This window comes from Bufo bufo, chromosome 3 (genome assembly GCF_905171765.1).
Source record: "Bufo bufo chromosome 3, aBufBuf1.1, whole genome shotgun sequence".
Classification (NCBI taxonomy): Eukaryota; Metazoa; Chordata; class Amphibia; order Anura; family Bufonidae; genus Bufo; species Bufo bufo.
Window position 1 is genome coordinate 648,177,352 of NC_053391.1, and position 20,811 is coordinate 648,198,162.

The 20,811-nt window shown below is 44.4% G+C and overlaps 1 protein-coding gene across 1 annotated transcript in view; it reads left to right on the forward strand.

Moving 5' to 3' along the window:
- Nucleotides 1–20,811, forward strand: part of DDX10 (DEAD-box helicase 10) — a 207,786-nt gene that overhangs the window by 98,548 nt on the left and 88,427 nt on the right. The window contains exons 15-16 of the mRNA XM_040426259.1: nt 86–259; nt 18,272–18,325. Of these exons, the coding sequence (XP_040282193.1) occupies nt 86–259; nt 18,272–18,325 (228 nt within the window). The remainder of the gene's footprint in view (nt 1–85; nt 260–18,271; nt 18,326–20,811) is intronic.

A 20,811-nucleotide genomic window follows, 5' to 3' on the forward strand; every position in this document is an offset into this window, starting at 1 on the left:
TCCCATTCCTTTAATCGCTGCACTACAAATAGAGATTATTGACCTTGCACGTTAACTGTTTGAATGCAATGTTTTCTGTTTGCAGGCAGTACAGCAATGGCCCCCAGTACAGAAGGCGGTAGTAGAAGATACTGGTGAGGACGATGATGAGGATGATGGTCGAAATGGCATCGATTTGGCAAAAGCAAGACAACGGCTGACTGAAGAGGATAAATACGATAAAGAAGCATATAGGAAAAAAGTCAAGGAAAAACACAGGGTGAGAACATTTCTATTGATTCATAGAAGTCTAGTATTCTTGAAAAATGCTCGTTCTCCCTCTGCCTTAGAGGGCTGTATGACTCTCCACAAACTAGGGAATGTACCTCCAATCTGGTGGGGACTTGCTTCAAAAGGCTTGTGCAAGACCCGCACAGGGAAGATGACTTACCTGCTTCCTGGCGCTAGCTCCCCGCTCCTTCTCCTCCAGGCCTGTGATGCTCCGCTGGGCTCCATCAATGTCAGCACCCGATTTCACATCGCTGCAGCCAATCACTGGCCGTGGCGCTGCCTGGCTCCCCTTGCGTCATGACAAATGGTCACATGAGGCAACTGCAGCCAGACACCGCTGCAGCCAATCACTGGATGTTGACATCGATGGAGCCTGGCGGAGCATCGCAAGCCTACAGGAGGAGGAGAGGGGAGCCAGCGCTGGGAAGAAGGAAAGCCATTTTCCCTTTGCAGGTCCGGCAGAATTGGGGGGGGGGGGGGGGCAGAGAGGGGTTGCCAAGAATCCCCCATTCTTGCACAAACTCTTACGTGAATCACCAAAACCATTTCAGTGGGGTCTCTATTCACATCCCTCACAACAAGTCTGTCTCTCAGATGACTTAAAGGGGTTGTCCAGGGTTAGAAAATCGTGGCTGTAAAAAGTCCCACCCATTTCCGCAGGCAGTGTGTGCCACGCCATTCAGTGGAGTTGAGTTGCAGTAACAGGCACAACCTGCGGGCAGGCAGGGCACTGCTTCTCAAAGAGAAATGTTCTCTTCATTCTGAACAATCCCCTTAAAGGAGATTGAAAAGACTAGTAAAAAGGGGTCTGCTCAGACACTCCTAACTCTCGGTACCTCGCACTGTACACTATAAGGGCATATTTCTTAAAAAATCACATAGATTTTTCATTCACAATTTTTTTATAGAATTTTCAAATTTGTAAGTTGGGGAAAAAAAATCACATAAATTGTCGGGCTTATGACTAAAACCATGAATACATAGAAGTTGCTCTGTCCTCTTGCCATTAGACACAGTCACGGGGATAAGGCTGCAGTATCGGACACAGACCAGGGACAAGGGGGGCTACAACTAAGAACTACTATTTTTCAGAAACCGCGCGATACCCGTCCACCGGTTGAGTCTGGAGTCGGCGCAGCTCCTTTTAACTGAATCAGTTGCAATACCACATGCAACCTGTGGACAGATGTGGCGCTGTTTTTGGAAGAAAATAGCCTTTTTTTCCCCTTCTAATCCTGTACAACCCCTTTTCAGTATTTCGGTCCCAATATACCTACCCTCCCCCACCCATAAAGGCTCTAGTGACTAGAGCACATGGCTCATATGGTCCATCCTGTTCCCATGTGCATCCGGCAGGTATCAGATAGTCCTTCCTTTATGGGTTATTGTAGATTTCGTGAGCCAGAAATCTACCTCTGGAGCATGAATACCCAGCGTGCGTCGTCCTCGCAGCGTCCTGTGCTCCGCCGAGCTTTGCTTAAGCTGCGGGTTATTTTAATGAATGCATAATTAATGTATTCGTTTAATCTTTTTAATAACTGGCGCTGCTCACTGATGAGAGAAAGCCGAATCTCTGGAAAAGAATAATAAGGAAAGTACAAATGAAAACATTAATTTCTTGCACCCCCAACCATTGCTTCTCCATGGTGGCGGGGCATTACCGCCTCGTCACGGAACCTTATTATGGAACACACGTTAGAGCGATATAATCGCGGTAATGCGGCACATTATCACATCAATTACCAAGAATTCATTTCTTTCCTTGTTCACGGCACTGACAAAGTGTAAGCGAGGCTCGTTCAGTGTCATGGTGGGGGGGCGGGGGTCTGTTTGGTGGTAAATAGGTAAGGAGAGGGTATTCTACATCTATCCACAGCTGAGTGCCAAAAATTGTTACCCCGTCTGTGTGCGCCATCCTGTCACGTGACGTTGGCAAGACTGCAAGGGGTCGATCTGCCACTCACTTAATCTTGTATTCACCTTCCCCTTCAGGCAGCAATTCGAGCATAAATTGCACCCCAAATACATGCTGCCACCACCCGTCCTTATGGCCATTGAGATGCCAGCCCGTTAGCACACAACTATTCACTGGCATCACTTTCAGACATCACTCATTGAACAGCTATGCATCATTGCAGTGGCATACCTGCAATGGCGGTAGACCATGCAACTGGAGCCCAAGGTGGAGGGAGGGGGTGGAGCGCTCTTTCCACTCTGAAAACCCTGAATTTTCATGCAGCCACCACTGGGGGGATCCCAGTGCAAACAGATTACAGCAGCTTCTGTTTCAATCAATTGTAAATGCATTTAAAGGGGTTGGCCCATTTCACACATTGGTGGCATATCGCTAGGTTCGGCAACCAATGTCGGATAGGCCGTGGTCGCACCTCGGTGGACCTGCACCTATTTCTAGAACGGCCCCCTTCTATGGGAGTTCCGAAAAGAGCAGAGTGAACGCGCTTGGCTGTTTCTGGAACTCCCATGGAATTGAATGGAGAGCAATCTGTGCAACCGCGGCCGCTGCCCCATTCACCTGTATGGGAGTTCCAGAAATAGCGGAGCCAGCTCTTGACTCTTTTTGGCACTCCCATAGAGGTGAATGCAGGATGGCCTCACTTGCTCGGTGTGTGAGATGGGCCTACCCCTTTAATTCCTATGCACGGAGCTCCCTCTAGTGGTGGCTGCAGGCAGCCGGCTATGTAAAAGGTGGGCAGTAGGAGATTTATCAATGTATATATGCCGGTGATCTGGTGTGAATACCGTACTCTGAGCAAAAGGGTTATCAGAATGAGCGCCATATTTATGAAGCACCTGATCCACTTTTTCTGACATAGAAGTGGGTGATGCCGAGGGTGACTTTTTTTTTTTTTTTTTTTTTTTATTCCAAATTTTTTAACTGAAAATTTTCAACTGCCTAATGGATAATAAATCTACAGAATGTCAATATGCGTTGCGGCAATTTAACTGTTTTGCTGCAGTTCTTGCACAACCAGAGAAGGCCATGGAGCCCTAGCCTAATGCTTATGGTGGGAGGGATGAGGGGCATCTGCAGGGAACTTCAACCCAACATTTAGTTTGGTTTTTAATATGGATTGCATATCCTCATTGAGAACAGCGCTGCAGTTACTACAAGATGGACTGAGCTGTGTAGTTCAGGTACTGACTTGTAACAGCTACTTGGTGGGGGTGTGGATTTGTCAAACCTGATAGGTGAGGATAGGTAATCAATATTCTGGATTACCGTTTGCCTGAAATAAAGAATTGAGCGCTACTTAGCTAGCAGATCCATCATTGCCGCTCCGGTTCTCCTGGCTCTGATTGCTGCATTGGTGAAATCTTGTCAACAATATAGAACTGCTGCAGCCAATCACTTTACTCTTTGGTGCATCGAAGGCAGTGATTGGCTGCAGTTATCACTTTCTGCTTCTGGGTAAACATAACCAGGCTGGGAGAACTGGCGGCAGCACTGGATCTGCTAGATAAATGCAGTTCAGTTCTTTATTTCAGGCTACTCCCCAGTGGTGTCTGGTTTCTTGCTGACACTGGTCAGCCTCTTTAAAGGCAAGGGACACACTGACATGTAAAAATTATACTTACATGTTAGTAGATACCTTAAAAGGGTTGTCTCATCGCTAGGATATGCCCCGATTGTCTTATAGGTGCAGGTCCCACCACTGGGACCTGCACTTATATTGAGAACAGAGCCCCGCAAGGTGATGGCTGGAGGACTCCGGTCCTGCCACCACCAAGCCGGCTTCCCATGGAAGTGAATGGGAGCATACCGCGCATGCGCGGCCCCCCGCTCCCATTGATTTCTATGGGGCCGGCGGAAATGTCTTTTTTCGCTGGCCCCATAGAAAATAAATGGAGGGCGGCTGCGCACGTGCAGTGCGCCCTCCCTCTCTTGCGGGGCTCCATTCTCGATATACTGCGGGTCCCAGCGGTAGGACCGGCACCTGTAAGACAATGGGGGCATTTTCTAGCCATATGACCCCATTGTCCATGATAAAACAACCCCTTTAAGTTAAAAAGTTGCTCTAAGTTTGTCTGAAATCTCAAACTGCAGTTTACAACCTGCTCCTAGTTTTACTTAATACTTGCTGGATGTGAGTTCAGGATACTGCTACCTTCACTAGCTCTCATGCATTAGTACAACTCTACACCTGGATTGATTTCAATCTGCTCTTTCCTATCTGCACTTGCAGTATAACGTGCTTGATTTGCCCTGCCTGAAGACTTGGATGCAACCCACTCTGATCTGCCCTGTACATCCTCTCCCTCCTTCCCTGTTGCTATCTCTAAGGGCTCATCCACGCGACTGCAATATTCGGGCACCGACCGTTTGTGCACCGCATCACGGATGCGGACCCATTCACCTGAATGGGTCCGCAATCCGGAAGGTGCAGTGCGGAACGGAGGCACGAAACCACATGGAAGCACTATGGAGTGGTTCCGTATGTTTTCTGTCCGTGCCTCCGCACCACAAAAAAGTAGTGCATGCACTACATTTTTGCAGTGCGGATCCTGGACCCTATTAAAGTGAATGGGTCCTGCGTCCGCATACGGCAGCCCTACGGTCAGTGCCCGTGCATTGCGGACCGCAATTTGTGGTCCGGAGCAGGGGCCCGCTGGCACACGTTCGTGTGCATGAGCCCTAACACTGAGATTTTAAAAGGGGAAAGTAGAGAGGGCCAACAAAGCCAGGAGCAGTGTACTGTCCAGTCTATGTCAGAAACAATGTCAACCAGCTACCTGAAGGAGTTACGCATACTCTACAGCAGGCATGCCCAACCGGCAGCCCTCCAGCTGTTGCAAAACTACAACTCCAAGCATGCCTGGATAGCCTACAGCTGGGAGTTGTAGTTTTGCAACATCTGGAGGGCCGCAGGTTGAGCACTCCTGCTCTACAGCAATAAAATAGTAAAATATTTTCAGTGGAGATTATCTAGAAAGTTAATTAATTTTGCATTTGGGAAGCAAATGAACAATTAAAAAAAATTGGTGTCTATACTCTTACTTTTATGTTGTCTTTTTTTATTTTTACTTTATTTTTTTGTCTTTGGGTCACATGGCTGTCATTGTAACAGATGTTCAGACACCAATTATCAATTTGTGCACATTACCTACATTTTGTCTTCAGTTATGATAACTGTTCTAATTTGTGCACTAAATATAGTCACAAATCACGAAGGCTTACGTTTTAATTGCTTAACATTTATAATACATTCTTTACGCTTTTGTTAGATTTCTAATTAAAGCTTCTCTCACTTTTCACGTACACCTTAATTAGATGTATTCTTAGGTCTTTTGCACAGAGGTGTTGCATTTATTCTGGTTATTTAGAAGCGGGCTACATCACGGCTATGACTAATGAACGTGAAGTGCCGTTTCAGCGCAATCCGTTGGGTTTTAATTGCTTGTTTGCGTTTATATTTCACAGTGTGCCATGCCGTAGTGTACGTCAGGCAGTTAGTTTTATTCACAAAGTCAGAAGGACAGATCTAGCCATACAGGACTTGAAGGGGTTCTCTCTGTATCTTGACAGCCCACGACCATATGGACAACACAGGGGGGTCCCCTTCCTTTCTAAGCGCTAGAATGAACCTTGCAAACTGCTCTGTTCATGTAATACACTGTATAGCTAACAAACATTTCAATTTACTGGGGGTCTCGGGGGGAGGGAGGGTCAAGATAAAGTTGTTATACCATGATTTATGTAAAAAGTGAAACTCCGACATGACAATCTTTCTAACAAAGCTGGAACCAGAGATCTGTCCTTTCCTTGCTCCAATTACTTTGCTAGATTTATTACAGGCCTGCCCCTCAGGGAGTGTGTCCTGTTTCAAGGGTTGTGTCCTTTCTGCTGCAGCTTAGAAGCTGTGGCAGTCACAGGGACAAACAGAATATATGGCTGATGACAGTTGAAGATTTAAACTGAACGCGTGCAACAAGCTCATTGAGGTGGACGGAAAAGTTAGGAAAGAACAAACAGCAGGTGGCGCTGTACAGATACATTTTATTGGATCGCTCACTGGCTATACAAAATTTTTAATTATTTGCAATTACAAAGTATTCACATCAAGATGCTGGTTTGAAAAATGTAGAATATGTTTTGTTGGACAACCCCTTTAAATAGGGGTTGTCCAAAACGACTAAATGGCAAAAATTGTCAGTTTCTAGCTTGTAGCTAATTCTTTCCACATTAGAATATATCAAACATACAGTATATTGGAGTTTTCCCATCGCCGAGCTTTCATATCCACAGGATATGCCATGAAAGTCTGATACATGCGTGTCCCACCGCAGGGATCCACATCTAGCTCGTGAACGGGGCTCCATTTGCCAGCTGCGGTTTCAGATATCAAATTTTATTGGAATTCTCTGATTAAATGAGCTGTTCATCATAAGATGGCAAATGCCCTTAAGGGCAAGAATTAGGTGTAGAAACTGACCTTCCTGACGTGATGGAGGAACGTCTATCGCCAAATGGCCAACTCCGAAGTTCTTCAGCCACAGGTTTGATCTATGTGCTCTCTGCGTATTTAAAGTAGAAGTAAATTTTGATGTGAAATATTTGAGTTTTTGAGAAAATACATGAAGGTACATGGGCTATTAACACTGCCCAGTGGATTTTCATTGTCATTTTTGCTTCCCTCTCTTGAATTGCTTTACAGTGGAAGACCTGGTTACATGCATTGTTGTGTTCCATATATATTGTAATGAATTTTAGAGTGATTTCTCTCATTTTAGAGTGTGTATGTGGTCTAAGTGCCATTTAGTGAATATCTTGTGGTTTAATTTCCCTCATGGGTCATGTTAAGATGCTTAGCAACCAACTTCAGCGCTTCGAGTTGTTTTTGTTCTTCTGAGGTGGTTTACAAGGCAATTATAGATTATTTTACAAGGGGTCCAATGACATTTATCGAATTTGCTATTTCTATGGCTATTGTAAGTTTATGAAAATGTTCCCTTTATTTATTAGTAATTTGAATCTATAAGGATAATTTCTCAATCTCCAGTCCTCGCAGTAATTAAATGATTTAGTGATGAACTTCTGTTATAATGTCTACATACTGTAGTTATCCTTTGCCATTCACTTTTATAGCCAGGGGTCTTCAACAATGTTGGCTTTTCTTCTTGAATATAGAAAGTTTTGGAGTTAAGCTGATATCCTAGATACTGTGCATTTTTGGTATTTTTTTTTTTGATTATCTAGGCATTAGGGTTATTGGTCTGGTGTCATCGCTGTTACTGGTGCACAGTAATAATCTCCTGTGAAATTCCCATCAAAAATGAAAAATTCTGCCTGGTTTTTAGGTTCCTATCCTGTTGGTGAAGACCTCAGAAATAAAACTTTAAGCTGACCATACTCCTTAGATACCCATCGGCCATCGTTAATACCTCCCGACTCCACCATAAGCATGCACGTTTATTTTAATGACAAGAGGAACAGGTAATCTTGCTTTTACTCACCACCCCACATTCTCGCCACCCCTCACCACTTCAGTTCCAGGTTCCTTTGGGAAGTCCTTTTCCGCAGTCAATTTAATTGCCTACATAATCAAACTCCTCTTCCTTTTCTGGCCATCCAACACTCTGCAGCAGCTCTTCAGTTCCAGGCTATGTCTTCCTGCATCCTATGACCGCAGTGTCAGGTTACCAGTGCCCCGAGTGGTGTGTTGTCCAATTTATTTAAAGTGGTTTGGTTGTTTTGGCTATCTTCAAAGCTCTCTTTCTTGGTCCTGACCTCTGATGAGAACTTGACTATAAAATTCTATCGTTTCTTCATCTTTCTGCCTGCGTTTCCTGTTGATGAAGCCCTGCTCAATTCGTGACCACGCCATTGTGTGCACAATCTGAGACTTTTCTGGGGAGCATGACCTGCAGTGAAGACCACATCTCCTGGCTAAGGTTCAGGGGTGAATACCAGGGGATCCCTTAGAATCTATGGCCTTGCCTAGCCTGGACAGTGTTCATTTAATTAAGAGTCTATTATCTTCCTCTTTGGTACATGACTTATAACACTTGCATGTTGAAATCCAGCTAACTTGATTCTTATTTCTCATCGTCTGGCATCTAAGGAGAGTTGGGACACTTCCATAAACATTATATGTTTGGCCGTTCCCACCAAAATCAGCGTATTTCTCCAAGGGCAGCTTTAGTTTTGTATGGCATCCCTTGCCAATGTCTTAAACATTTGTGAAATTGCCAACTGTTGACCTAGTAGTAAACTTTAAAGATCTCTCATAAATGGAAAACTGAAGGAAAACACGATTGCTTCCAAAAATGACGTCAGTAGGAGATGTTTGCCATTCATATTATTATATTTCTAATAGGGATATTAATTGGAAAGCTTATGCATTACTTAGGTAGGTTTCAGCATAAAATGCTGCTGACTACTGAGGTGCGCCACTTTATAGAGAATTCTCTTCAAGGATTTGTTTGACCCTCAAGCTATAACTTAGGACCGGAATGCATCTAAAATCATTAAAGAAACCAATTTGCCTGTTCACTGCTACTTCGTTCTAGTTCTGAGGGTCCTGTCTTTGCTGGACTAGAAGTGTTACGTCCTATCGTTGGTAACATGCACCACTACAGACATTCAATGGCCTCAGCGTGATGTGCCGCTCAAATAAATGTCGCCACTGAGATCAATGAAATGGTGGACAGGATGTGACACTTCTGTTCCACAGGGATAGGACCCTCCGAGCTGGAATGGAGCGCCAGTGAACAGGTGAGTTGGTTTCTTTATTGTAAACACGTTCAGGGCTTTCATTTTATTTTGGAGATCAAACAACCCCTTAAAATGAACACAACAAAGTGCTGTGCTGTAAATTGAATGCTGCTTGACCTTAAAGACCATCCCTTTTATCTTTGCATTAAGGACAGAAGGAAGATACTTAGACATTTAGTTATCATCAACTTAAATATTTGGAGGAGTTTACAATGTTAGAAGCAATGTTTAATAGATTTTTCTTAATGTATACAACTGACTTTATATGAGAAGAAATGATTTTGTTTAGCATTTTAGGTCGGTCATATAACAGTGGTCTGCTGACTCTTGCCAGACATGGCTCTTCTCCCTTAAAACAAAAGCTGTGGAAAATAAATTGCCCAGTACTTTTCTCCCCCAACATCTGCTGTTGGGGAATAGTTGGGAGTGTGGCAGCACTATGAAGTGCCTTTTGCGCTGTAGCATTAGAAAAATTTTGATATCTGACTTTTTAGTCTAACCAGACTGTCTATTACTCTGTAACTCCTCTAGCGCCGTTCTATGGAAACAGTAGGTTTAAAGAGCACACCAAGTTATTTAAGCACTTTATATGATCTCTCTGAGAGGTATATCTGAGGTCTACCAATAGTTTACTTGCTCTACTTGGTTTGCAGTTTGCTCTATACAATTGCTTATGATCTGGTATGAGCAGTTTGCATTTGTATGCAATTTGTTTGGATTGTATGATTTTATGGCTCAGTAGTTCGTTTGTATGGTGGAACCGTAATTAAACATACATATAACCAGTTAACCAGTTCATTATACAGTTATAATCACTATATTAACAGTAGGAACATTATATGACTGTTTTAAATACCTATTTTGGCCTCTTGCTTCCATAAAACACAGCTCTTAGTGGAGTGTGTGTCTGTTCAGCTTCCAGCAGCTCCTGCTAGGGGAATTTCCCACACAAGCTGTTTGTGAGGCTGGCTGTCATTGGTCAAAACTCCTGCTATGTGTGAGGCTAGCTAGGATTGATCAAGACTCCTGCTTAGCAACAACAGTTTAACTCTATGCTTTCTGTTGTTTCTGCTGTGTCCTTGAGCTTACCTCACATTATATAATGAATCTTAAATGCATATTATCTTTTTTGCTTCTGTGAACACAATATATATGTTATATGACATCCAAACATAAAGTCACTGTAAACAACTCTGCTTTTGTCGTTAGCACACAAACATAGGAACTGTATTGAGGTTATTGGCAGGTCTAGCTGTATAAACATATAAGCTATGTTAGCAACCTAGGACAGGTCTTAGCTGGCCAGCTACAGGGAGGCCCCCAATATACATTTAGATGGTTGTCCGTTCCGCCAGAATTGATGGGTTCAGCTTTTTGGGGGGTTTATTTGCAGTTTTCCTCAAGTTTCCATTCTCTATCTTATCTACTATAAATGGCCTAGTATGTGGACTCAAGGGATCCTGTTTATGCCATCAGGCTGCCCTGGATGACTACAGCCGGTTGTGGTGAAGAGCATGATGATGGGAAAAGAAGCCTTCTTCATCTTTGTAGAGTATTTTTACTCTGGGGACATGGCTCAGTGAAATATTAGCTCCGTCATCTTATGGTAGTTCTGCAGATTTTGCAGTTGGTGAGCGCATTACCTCATTTGACTTACTCGATAGCCCAAAGTATCTTCACATTATCATGATCATAGTCATGGCTACAGTATAAATCACTGAAGGACTTCATGGTACGCTGGAGAACCGATAATGTGCTATGATCTATAAATCAAAGCCAATAAAAGGACTCTTTAGACGGATTAATTTGTTTTATTTTTCAGGGTTTGATTTGGATCAGATCATTAGACAAGTTCCTATAGACTTGTCTGTTATATGATCTGTTTGGCCAATAAAGAGCAATCTGTATAACAAGTGATCTGCAAAAATTTCTGGGGAGCTCGACCCATCCTGAAAACATGCAAGTATAGTTGCTTGGGTGAACCCATGCATGAAGGAACCATGAATGTGTTGTCACTCTCCATTATAACTCTCTCATCTGCAGATTTTTTTAAAAAAAATTCTGAACATGATTATGGGGGCGGCCATATTGCTTGAGCTGTTCTTAACAGCATTTAGAAAACATTAAAAAAATTGCTTCACGGCAGCCACATGGTCCATAGACACATTGGACAGGAGGGGACCTCACTCAGTTCTATGGTAGAGTTTTCCAGGCATGGACTGTGCAGAGGTCATTGTACAAGGAAAGAATAGGAGCATCCAGTCTTATCTATACACAGAGGTGATATCATTACAGGCAGGATTGGAATGACAGATATGCAGATAACTGTAGTAAAGTGATCTCTATAGACCAAGAAGTGGCGCCTGTTATTAGGCTTAGTGGCCGGTGCGAAAACCGCAGGATTTTATGGTTTTTGTTTAAATGTAGATATTGACATGGAAAATTAAAAATAACATCATCCAAAATTCTTTAAAAATGTTAAACATAAAAACAATAGGCCATTTTCTGATGATGTACTTTACCTCTATGAAGTATTTGTGGTTTTTTTTTTTTTTTGCGTGTTGTATGTGGGCATAAACCACGGATTTCCCCATCTTCTCCAACATAGGAATAAAACTATGCCAAGTAATAGATTTGCATTTGCAACGTTCAGACAGTGCTGCAAAGAAATGTAGAGACAGTTTTGTCTCTCATACTTACTGCAAATTGAAGAAATAAATCATGGGATATCTCATTATACTTCTCCTTGCATACTGCGGCTGAATTTAAATTGCCTTTTGTTGCAGCAGCACCAAACGCTTCCTCCTTATCATGCCAGGCGCAGATGGCTGGGAAACGGGAGAAGGTGATGGGGCCACTCAGTGCACGGCTGTTTTACACTGGCATCCACTTTGCTGAACTCTTCAGTCTTCTCCTTGTGATGTTACGGTATTGTGAAGGACTACAGCCCCCTGAAGCACATGGAAGACGTTCAGTCACGTCCCCTTCCTACCATTTTGTACTTACGGTGACACATGACCTGACTGGTGTAACTGTGAACCACAGCCCCTTGATGTTGCATTCAGGCTTAGGGTTGTCTAATGTGAACTGTGCCTAAGGTGTCCTCCACAGGGGCGGATTGGCCGATACACAGGGGGCCGCCTGAGCCCTCCTCACAGCCCACCAGTGGATGTTTTTGGGGATTTATTTTGCCAGCATTTTGTGATAGACTGTGGTATTTGCCTCTGTCGGGGTGGTATAATGTGCCACAATATGATATTGCTGTACCCGACTGGAAAACGGCGCCACTTTTAGTATTTTCTCAAGGGCCACTAAGTTTCCAGTCCGCCCCTGGTCCTCCATATGGCAAGGCTTTGTGCATGGAGCCTGTACCGCAGCACAAAGTTTTCCTGCAGCTCCTTTGTGGCTCCACCATTTGGTACATCAGTGAAGCTCTGCATTCTCCCCGAGGACAAATGTCTCTGTAGTATGGCAGCGAATGGAGCATGCCATAATTTTTTTGGCGGAGACATAATGAAGGTCCAGGATGGCCCCATACATTTCTGGGGCTGCTGTATTATACCTCTGTACGACTTGCAGCTTGTAAAACGGCCCTGTGAATGCAAGACGGTATTGAGCGTAGTCAGTTGGTCCAGCATTTTGCAGGTGCTGACAGAGGTTGATGATCTCTCCAGGCTCTTGTCCAGGTACCAGATTGTGGCACATGTATGCTTGTTTTTTTGTTTTTTAATATTTACATGCATCATTATTTTCTTTTCTTACTTTTACATGAATCGCTGGATGGCCATCTGAAACGTGAAGCTGCTGTTTGCAGATTCCTTCACAATCTCAGGGCGATGTCCTCCTCCTGGAATTTATGACTTTACTTTACAACGGTGTTCAGTACGGTTTTATTTTGTTCCCCCAGTCATAGGTTTAAAGTGGTTCTCCCAGACCGGGAAGCCCTTTGCTTATAGCCAGGCCGGGTTCAGGTGTTATAAAGGTTCACCTGTCACGGGTGCACCAGTTCCAGTGACAATCTCCTTTCTCCACCACTTCTGATTCCCGTTGGACTGCAAGTGTGTCAATCATAGGCCTCAGCAGTGGCAGCCATCTTGTGATATGCCTGCAAACGTCACCATCTGCAGCCATTTATTGGCTGGCATGTACGGTATGTGTAGACGGTGCCTCACTCTTTCAGTCCAGTGGAGATCTGGAGCGGAGGAGAAGAGAGCTCGGCACCAGAACTGGAGTGTCGGTGACAAGTGAGACTTTTGATGTAACTCCTGCATATTATTAGAGTACATTATTAAGTAAAGTATAAAGAATAAACGTGACTTAAAAAATACCTTTAATGATAGAGTAATGGGTATTGGTACGGGGGTACCTAATAACTAATAGTAAGTGATGTAATCCTCCCAGAGGAGAAAAAATGGAATGGCAACGGGAGAAAGAAAAATCAAAAAGAGGATGATCAGGGGACCACAGGGGATACTCGCCCTGTAAAACCCTAGTCTATCCTCAGCCCAGGGTTGCCCACTAGTTGGGGAGGTTCTCTGTCCCCGTGCCTACTCCTAGAGTATCCCTGTTAAAACCCTATAGATATGGGATATAACCAATACCAAAAAGATAGAAAATCAGCAAAAATACTGATATATAGATATATGGATAGTGTCTAGTGTGCCGCTAGTAGTCATGCACCATCTATATATCTATATATCACTATTTTTGTTGATTTTCTATCTTTTTGGTATTTGTTATATCCCATATCTATAGGGTTTTAACAGGGATACTCTAGGAGTAGGCACGGGGACAGGGAACCTCCACCACTAGGGGGCAACCCTGGGCTGAGGATAGACTAGGGTTTTACAGGGTATCCCCTGTGGTCCCCTGATCATCCTCTTTTTGATTTTTCTTTCTCCTGTTGCCATTCCATTTTTTCTCCTCTGGAGGATTACATCACTTACTATTAGTTATTAGGTACCGCCGTACCAATACCCATTACTCTATCATTAAAGGTATTTTTTAAGTCACGTTAATTCTTTATACTTTACTTGATTTGATTCAGAAACGTGATTCTACTGAATCTGAATAATCTACTTGATCAATTTTTTTTGTTTAATATACATTATTAATTAGATTTTTTTAAAACTGAAACCCTAAAATCCCCCTGCAAAAAAACAAAACAACCCCCCCCCATAAAAGTTAGGTTCACTTTAACATATACAAGCATGGCCATGTGCGTTCATGATCGCCGGCATTGGAGTTGTTTCTTGTTCTCTTCTCCACCTCACAGAGTAATGAACAATAAGCCTTCCATTACCTAATAATTGTATGCTACTTCTGCTGTCGCTCTGAACGCGGTGCACATACGTCAGAGTTTATTGTCCTTTAATTCTCTGACTGTTTTACTGTTACACAAATGGGTTTATGATTCTTCTGGAATAACAATGGAGTATAATTTGTGCTAGCGATCCATTTACTGGCAGTGCATAAGCACAATGTTCATTTTGGACTAATAATGGCGCAGAAATAAGCAGGGTGCTTCATGTCGCATTCCTCTAATTGTAATTTCTAGATCTTTGGGATTTTTTTCTGAAGGGAAATACTAACTATGTATTAACCAGGAAGTTACGTGTGAACTGCCTGTTGTCCAAAAGCAGCATGGGAGCCTTTTGCTGGAGCTCATGGGGCTTTGTTTGTATTGGGACGCGGTGCCCGCGCCTCTCAGCGGGACGCGGTGCCCGCGCCTCGCAGCGGGACGCGGTGCCCGCGCCTCGCAGCGGGACGCGGTGCCCGCGCCTCGCAGCGGGACGCGGTGCCCGCGCCTCGCAGCGGGACGCGGTGCCCGCGCCTCGCAGCGGGACGCGGTGCCCGCGCCTCGCAGCGGGACGCGGTGCCCGCGCCTCGCAGCGGGACGCGGTGCCCGCGCCTCGCAGCGGGACGCGGTGCCCGCGCCTCGCAGCGGGACGCGGTGCCCGCGCCTCGCAGCGGGACGCGGTGCCCGCGCCTCGCAGCGGGACGCGGTGCCCGCGCCTCGCAGCGGGACGCGGTGCCCGCGCCTCGCAGCGGGACGCGGTGCCCGCGCCTCGCAGCGGGACGCGGTGCCCGCGCCTCGCAGCGGGACGGATATCCAAAACGTTTGACCCAAGTCATACAGTTTAAGGGGAATGGCACCAAATATTAATGAAATGTATGTAAACTTTTGACATTGCAGAAAGTACTAAAAAATGCCTTAAAACCTTCTCCCTCTCATTATTCTGGCATTTGGCAAATAATAATAATTATGGTAATCCTAATTGACCAAAAACAGGAAAGGTTCTGGTTTCAACTGTATATGTTACACCGGCTGTGTATTATTGTTACAGGGATTGTGCCACGACAAATATTTGACATTTTTCAAACCAGCACCTGGATCTGAATACTTTTGCATGTCATTAGAAAATGTAGCATAGCCACTGCGTTATTCAGTACATTGTATCTGTATTGCACCACCTTCTGTTGGTTATTTTCTTTGTTTCTTGTCCAGCTCACAGAAGTGGTCGCACATGCTCAGTTTAAATGTTCAACTGCCACCAGCCATATCTTTTTGCCAGATTGTATATATTGAGAAAGAGAGCCTATGTATCATAAACTAACTGATTGTTGGTAAAATAATTCTCAAATATATTAAAAGTGCCTCCAAGGGTAGTTCATCACGTCAGAGGGAGTCTGTCAGCAGTTTCTTCGATGCAAAACTGCTGACACATATAGATGGTCAGGGGACAGGAGGTAATTAATACCTCATTCCCTGTTTCTAATCAAGAGTGCTGTAAAAATGGACTTTGAATGCCATAGGCTTTGCTCCTGCATGTGCATTGGGGTAGGGCCTGCAGGTTGCTGTGCTTCAGACTGTGTATAAGACGCTCCACAGCTCCTCCCCTCTGCTATCAGGGCCATAATTGCTGTAGAGTCCACCCAGGGGAGGGGAGGTGCAGTGGAGCGTCTTATACACTGAGCCTGAACACTGCTTCCCAGCCCACGGAGCCCAGAGCATTCAAAGTAAATTTTTACAGCACTCCTTTTATTAAAAGCAGGGACAGATGTATGCACTACCTCCTGACCCTAGCATTGACAAAACTGCTGACAGATTCCCTTTAACCACTTCCAGACGGGGCCATTTACCCCCTTCCTGACCAGGCCTAATTTTGCAAATCTGACATATCAGTTTATGTGGTAATAACTTTAGAACGCTTTTACTTATCTAAGCCATTCAGAGATTGTTTTCTTGTGACACATTGTACTTCATGTTAATGGTAAATTTGAGTCAATATGTTTTACCTTTATCTATAAAAAAAATATACAGCGATCTAGAAGGCAGGGACACCTGGGAACTGTCCCTGCCTTCTCTCTGGGGCCCCCCGCTCGTCAGCTGCGGGATTAGCGTGCAGCTGCCATCTCTAAGTGGATGTTTTAGAAGGTCCATTTAGAGATAAACAACCGCCCATAGGACGTTTATATCCTATGGGCGATTGGGAAGTGGTTAAGCGTACTTTCACACTAGCGTTATTCTTTTCCGGTATTGAACTCCGGTAAAGGGTCTCAATACTGGAAAAAAAAAAATGCATCAGTTTTGTCCCAATGCATTCAGGATGTCTTCCGTTCTTTCCCTTGTACGGTATTTGACTGGACAAAATACCGCAGCTTGCTGCGTTATTTTTTCCGGCCAAAATCCCGGAGCAATGCAGCACTTGCCGGATCTGGCATTAATTTCCATTGAAATGTTCAATATTATATATTCAATACCCAATTGACTGATCTGTCACAAAGCGGTATTAAAAATAAGTCTCTCTTTGAGATGGGCTAATATGGGAAAATCTAGAGAAACCGAGTCGGGAATAATGAGATCTGGTACCAAGTGCTCCGGAAATTGCCGGATTCGGTTTTTTGATCTGCACAAGTGCAGTTCTTTCCAGCTTTAAAAAAGACGGAAAGACAGATCCGGTATCTCAATGAATAAGTCTAACGGATCCGGAAAATAAAGATATCCGTTTGCATACGGATTTCCGCATCCGGCAGGCAGTTCCGGCACTAGTGTGAAAGTACCCTAATTCAGATACATCAATGCACACCTGAAAAGTAACTCCTGCCCATAAACTCTTGCAATATTTAGAGGGGTTTTCCCTGGCCCAGCTACCAACATTAATGGGTCATATCTTTCCTGCAGGAAAAAGTTTCCAATATACCTACCATCTCAAAGTGTGGATCTCCCACTCTGGAACCCGGGCATATGGAACTACTCTTCAGAAAGTCCTCCATCTGCCAACTTCACGTCCTTTATCAGGTTTCTGGTATGGTCTATTGATGGAGAAATTGCTTCCGCAGCCCAGGATGGAGAGCTGCTGTGGATGGGGCCAAAACGACTCTACTCCCTGGCGCATGCGCCGATGAGGTGGATTCAGGATTTTGCATATGTGCCAGGGAGAAATATTTCTGGCCCCATCCACTGCACCTTTCCTGATACAGAAGTGAGATCCACTTGCATAGACCAGACCGGGAACCTGGTAAAAGACATGACTTAGGCACGTGTAAGATTTTTCCAAAGAAGAATGTTACATGACTGGGTTCCAGAGCAGATGATCCACGCAACTTGGAAGTGGGGAGTATATTGTGCTATGGGCGGCTTTAGCAGAGTGGAGCGGGTGCTGGTAGGAGCTCACATAGCACATCGCTTTGCTAAAGCCTGGCATAGATATGCTTTGCAATTGATTTTGACAAAGCAGCGCTCTTACGACTCACGCAGATGACCGTGAAACACGGTCCATGTGTCTGCCGGATCTCCTGGGTCGGCTGCGGCTTCCTTAAACTGACCATATTGTACGTGTTTGATGATGCAGTCTGTTCTGATGCGGATCTCACGTACTGCTCAGTGCGACTGAAGAGGAATCCATAACTGCCATGCATAAGACTGTATGGGAATACGGATTCTAAAGTGCGATAGGCGCCTGAACTTCTGGTGCCTGTTTTACAAGGAATTAGTGAAAAAAATGAATTAAACTATATTAGAAAAATTTATTTCAGGGCAGTTAGATTAGTTTTTAATAAAGTATATTCCAAAGTTTAGCTACACTTTAAATGAAAGGGAGTTGGACACAGCAGGCATGATATATATATATATATATATATATATATATATATATATATATATATATATATATATTAAAAACTGTACCGTTTTAGGATTTACCATTTGTATAATGCCGCAGTAGGTAAACTCTATAACATAATATACGTATCTGTACTTTACAGGAAAGAAGATTAAAGGAAAAGGCAGAAAGGAGAACCAACAAGAAGTCGGAAGAGGTAAGAAGATCTGGAGACTTTACTTTGCACTTTATCAAATGGAAGAATAGATTTATTATGACTGTCTTAGGCCACTTTCACACTAGCGGCAGCCTTCTTTTGTTGTAGTTTTATTCCGGCCGCCTCTCGACATGTTTGCCATGCTGCGGCAGGATCTACGCTCCCCCCATATTATAGTCAACGGCGGCACGGTGCGCTAGCGGCAGCACGGATCCGGCAGGCTGTTCCCCCGCCGGAACAGCCTGCCGGAGAAGGCTGCCGTTAGTGTGAAAGTAGCCTAAACTCTTCACCGAACAGGCAAAAGATGTGCATAATCCACCGTAGTGTCTCATGCAGTGTGATAGATTTGGGGCGTCTTGCTGGACAGGTTAGACACTTCTCTTTTTCTTATCACCTCTTGATTTGCTTATGTTAAACCAATATTTCCATTACGCCCCATGACAGCACCTGTGAGAGATGCTCCCCCTTCCGGACAGGAAACTGGAACTTCCCAGATCTTTACAAGGGATCCTCCTCTCTCCACTCCTCAGTTTCTTCCTGTTTCCTGTCCATAGGACAGGGGTATAGATCTTTCCAGGATCGATTATGCACGCTGCCGGACCTCTAGGGTTGAATTATATACCTAGTGGAGGCTACATGACGGCGTAAGACTCCACTAGGAGCTGTTGTGAAGCCCAGCCTGGGGGGGGGGGGGGGGGGGTTTCTGTCCTCTCCCTGCATGTCGGCGCGGCGTGTACTAGCAGGCCTGTTACAGGGAAGGGGAGGAGCCAGTAACATGGCGGGTAGTGCACTCCCTTCAAAAGGAGACGCCAGCCATCATGGAAGGGAGCAGCAGCAGCAGTGTGGCAGGTTGCTGTACGGTGACCAGTGCCCTTCCAGAGTCCCCCTTTAATTCCACCGATGATTATGCAGTAAGAGGGGAGATGGACCACAGCGCACTGAACGGCAGTAGCAGGACTCTGAATCTGGCATGGTACTCCTGGTGGGGGGGGGGGGTAAGAGGGGTTCTACCTTACTATCTCCTGGCTAGGAGATTGTTTCTTTTTTTTTTAAACTCGTTTTATTGAAGTTTAACAACAGCATGGTGCATCACATTCTGGAGCAGTGACACCCACGCAGGGGAGCCGCCAGCTCCACAGCAGACAAAATAAAATAAAATACACTGTGCATTGGGTCATATTCACCTTATTCCACAGCCCTTCGACAAGAGGCATCATAAACCTTCATACTAGCCCTCAGACACTCATCGCAGTGGGATCTTCTGACACAGAGTGCAAATGCGTAGTTTGCAAGGAGTGAATAGAAGAGCACCACTCCCCCCACACTTTCTGAAATTTCCCTGGGCATTTTCTATGAATGTACACCACTCTAGGAGATTGTTTCTTATGGTATTCGCTGTGGGGGTAATGTGTTTAATGCAGGTTAAGGCGCCCCAAAGGAAGATTCACCCACAAGACAAAAGGCAGAGTGTGTGGGATTTGCAAAAAGAAGTTAAGCCCATCTTACCCCAAAGCTTGTTGTCCAGCATGTTTGGACAGAGTGATAGCGGAAGAAAGATACCCATCTCTCTCCGAGAACATTCAAAACCTGGTCCAAAATGGAAGTCCATTCTTCGTAGAACAGCTTACGAAATCACTTCCTAGCCCCTGTATGCAGAGGAAAGTTCAGGTTGTAGAATTGGACTCTACTGAGTCAGATTCAGAGGAAGAAGGCTTAATTGAAAATTCAGATTCTTCCTCTGAGGACCTTGCTGGGAGACCATTATTTAAAGTAGAGGATACAGACCTTTTATTGAGAGCAGTAAGGTCTACTATGGAAGTGGAAGAGGTCAAGACAGGATTTAATGTTTGAAAGTCTGAGACCAAGGAAAGCAACAGTGTTTCTTATACAGGACTGTGTTAAGGAAATTATAAAAAAGAGAATGGAACAACAAGCCTGATAGGTTTTTATTCCTAGATCGGTTAAAAGGAAGTATCCGTTTAATGATCAGGAAGTAGCAGCCTGGTAAGATGTACCGCGGGTGGATGCCCCTGTGGCAAAAGTCAATAAAAAAAATCATCCCTCCCATTTGAGGATTTGGGTTCTCTTTTAAAGACCCAATGGATAAAAGATCGGACACCTATCTTAAAAAGAAATTGGGAGGCATCCACTTCCTCCTTTAAACCTAATATTGCTACGACATCCGTGGCCAGGTCACTTAAGGTTTGGTTGGGGAAGTTAGAATCACATACAGCTAGTAAAACCCAGAGAGAACAACTGCTGGAAGCGATTCCTACTTTGCTGAAGACAATTGATTTTATCTCAGACGCATCGGCTGACGTGTTAGGATTGTCAGCCAGAGCAGAGGCTTTGTCCAATTCTGCCAGAAGATCCCTATCGTTAAAGGGGTGGAAAGGGGGACATTGCATCAAATTCAAAATATGCGCCCTTCCTTGTCAGGGTAACTTTCTATTTGGTCCTACACTGGATGATATATTGGACAAAGC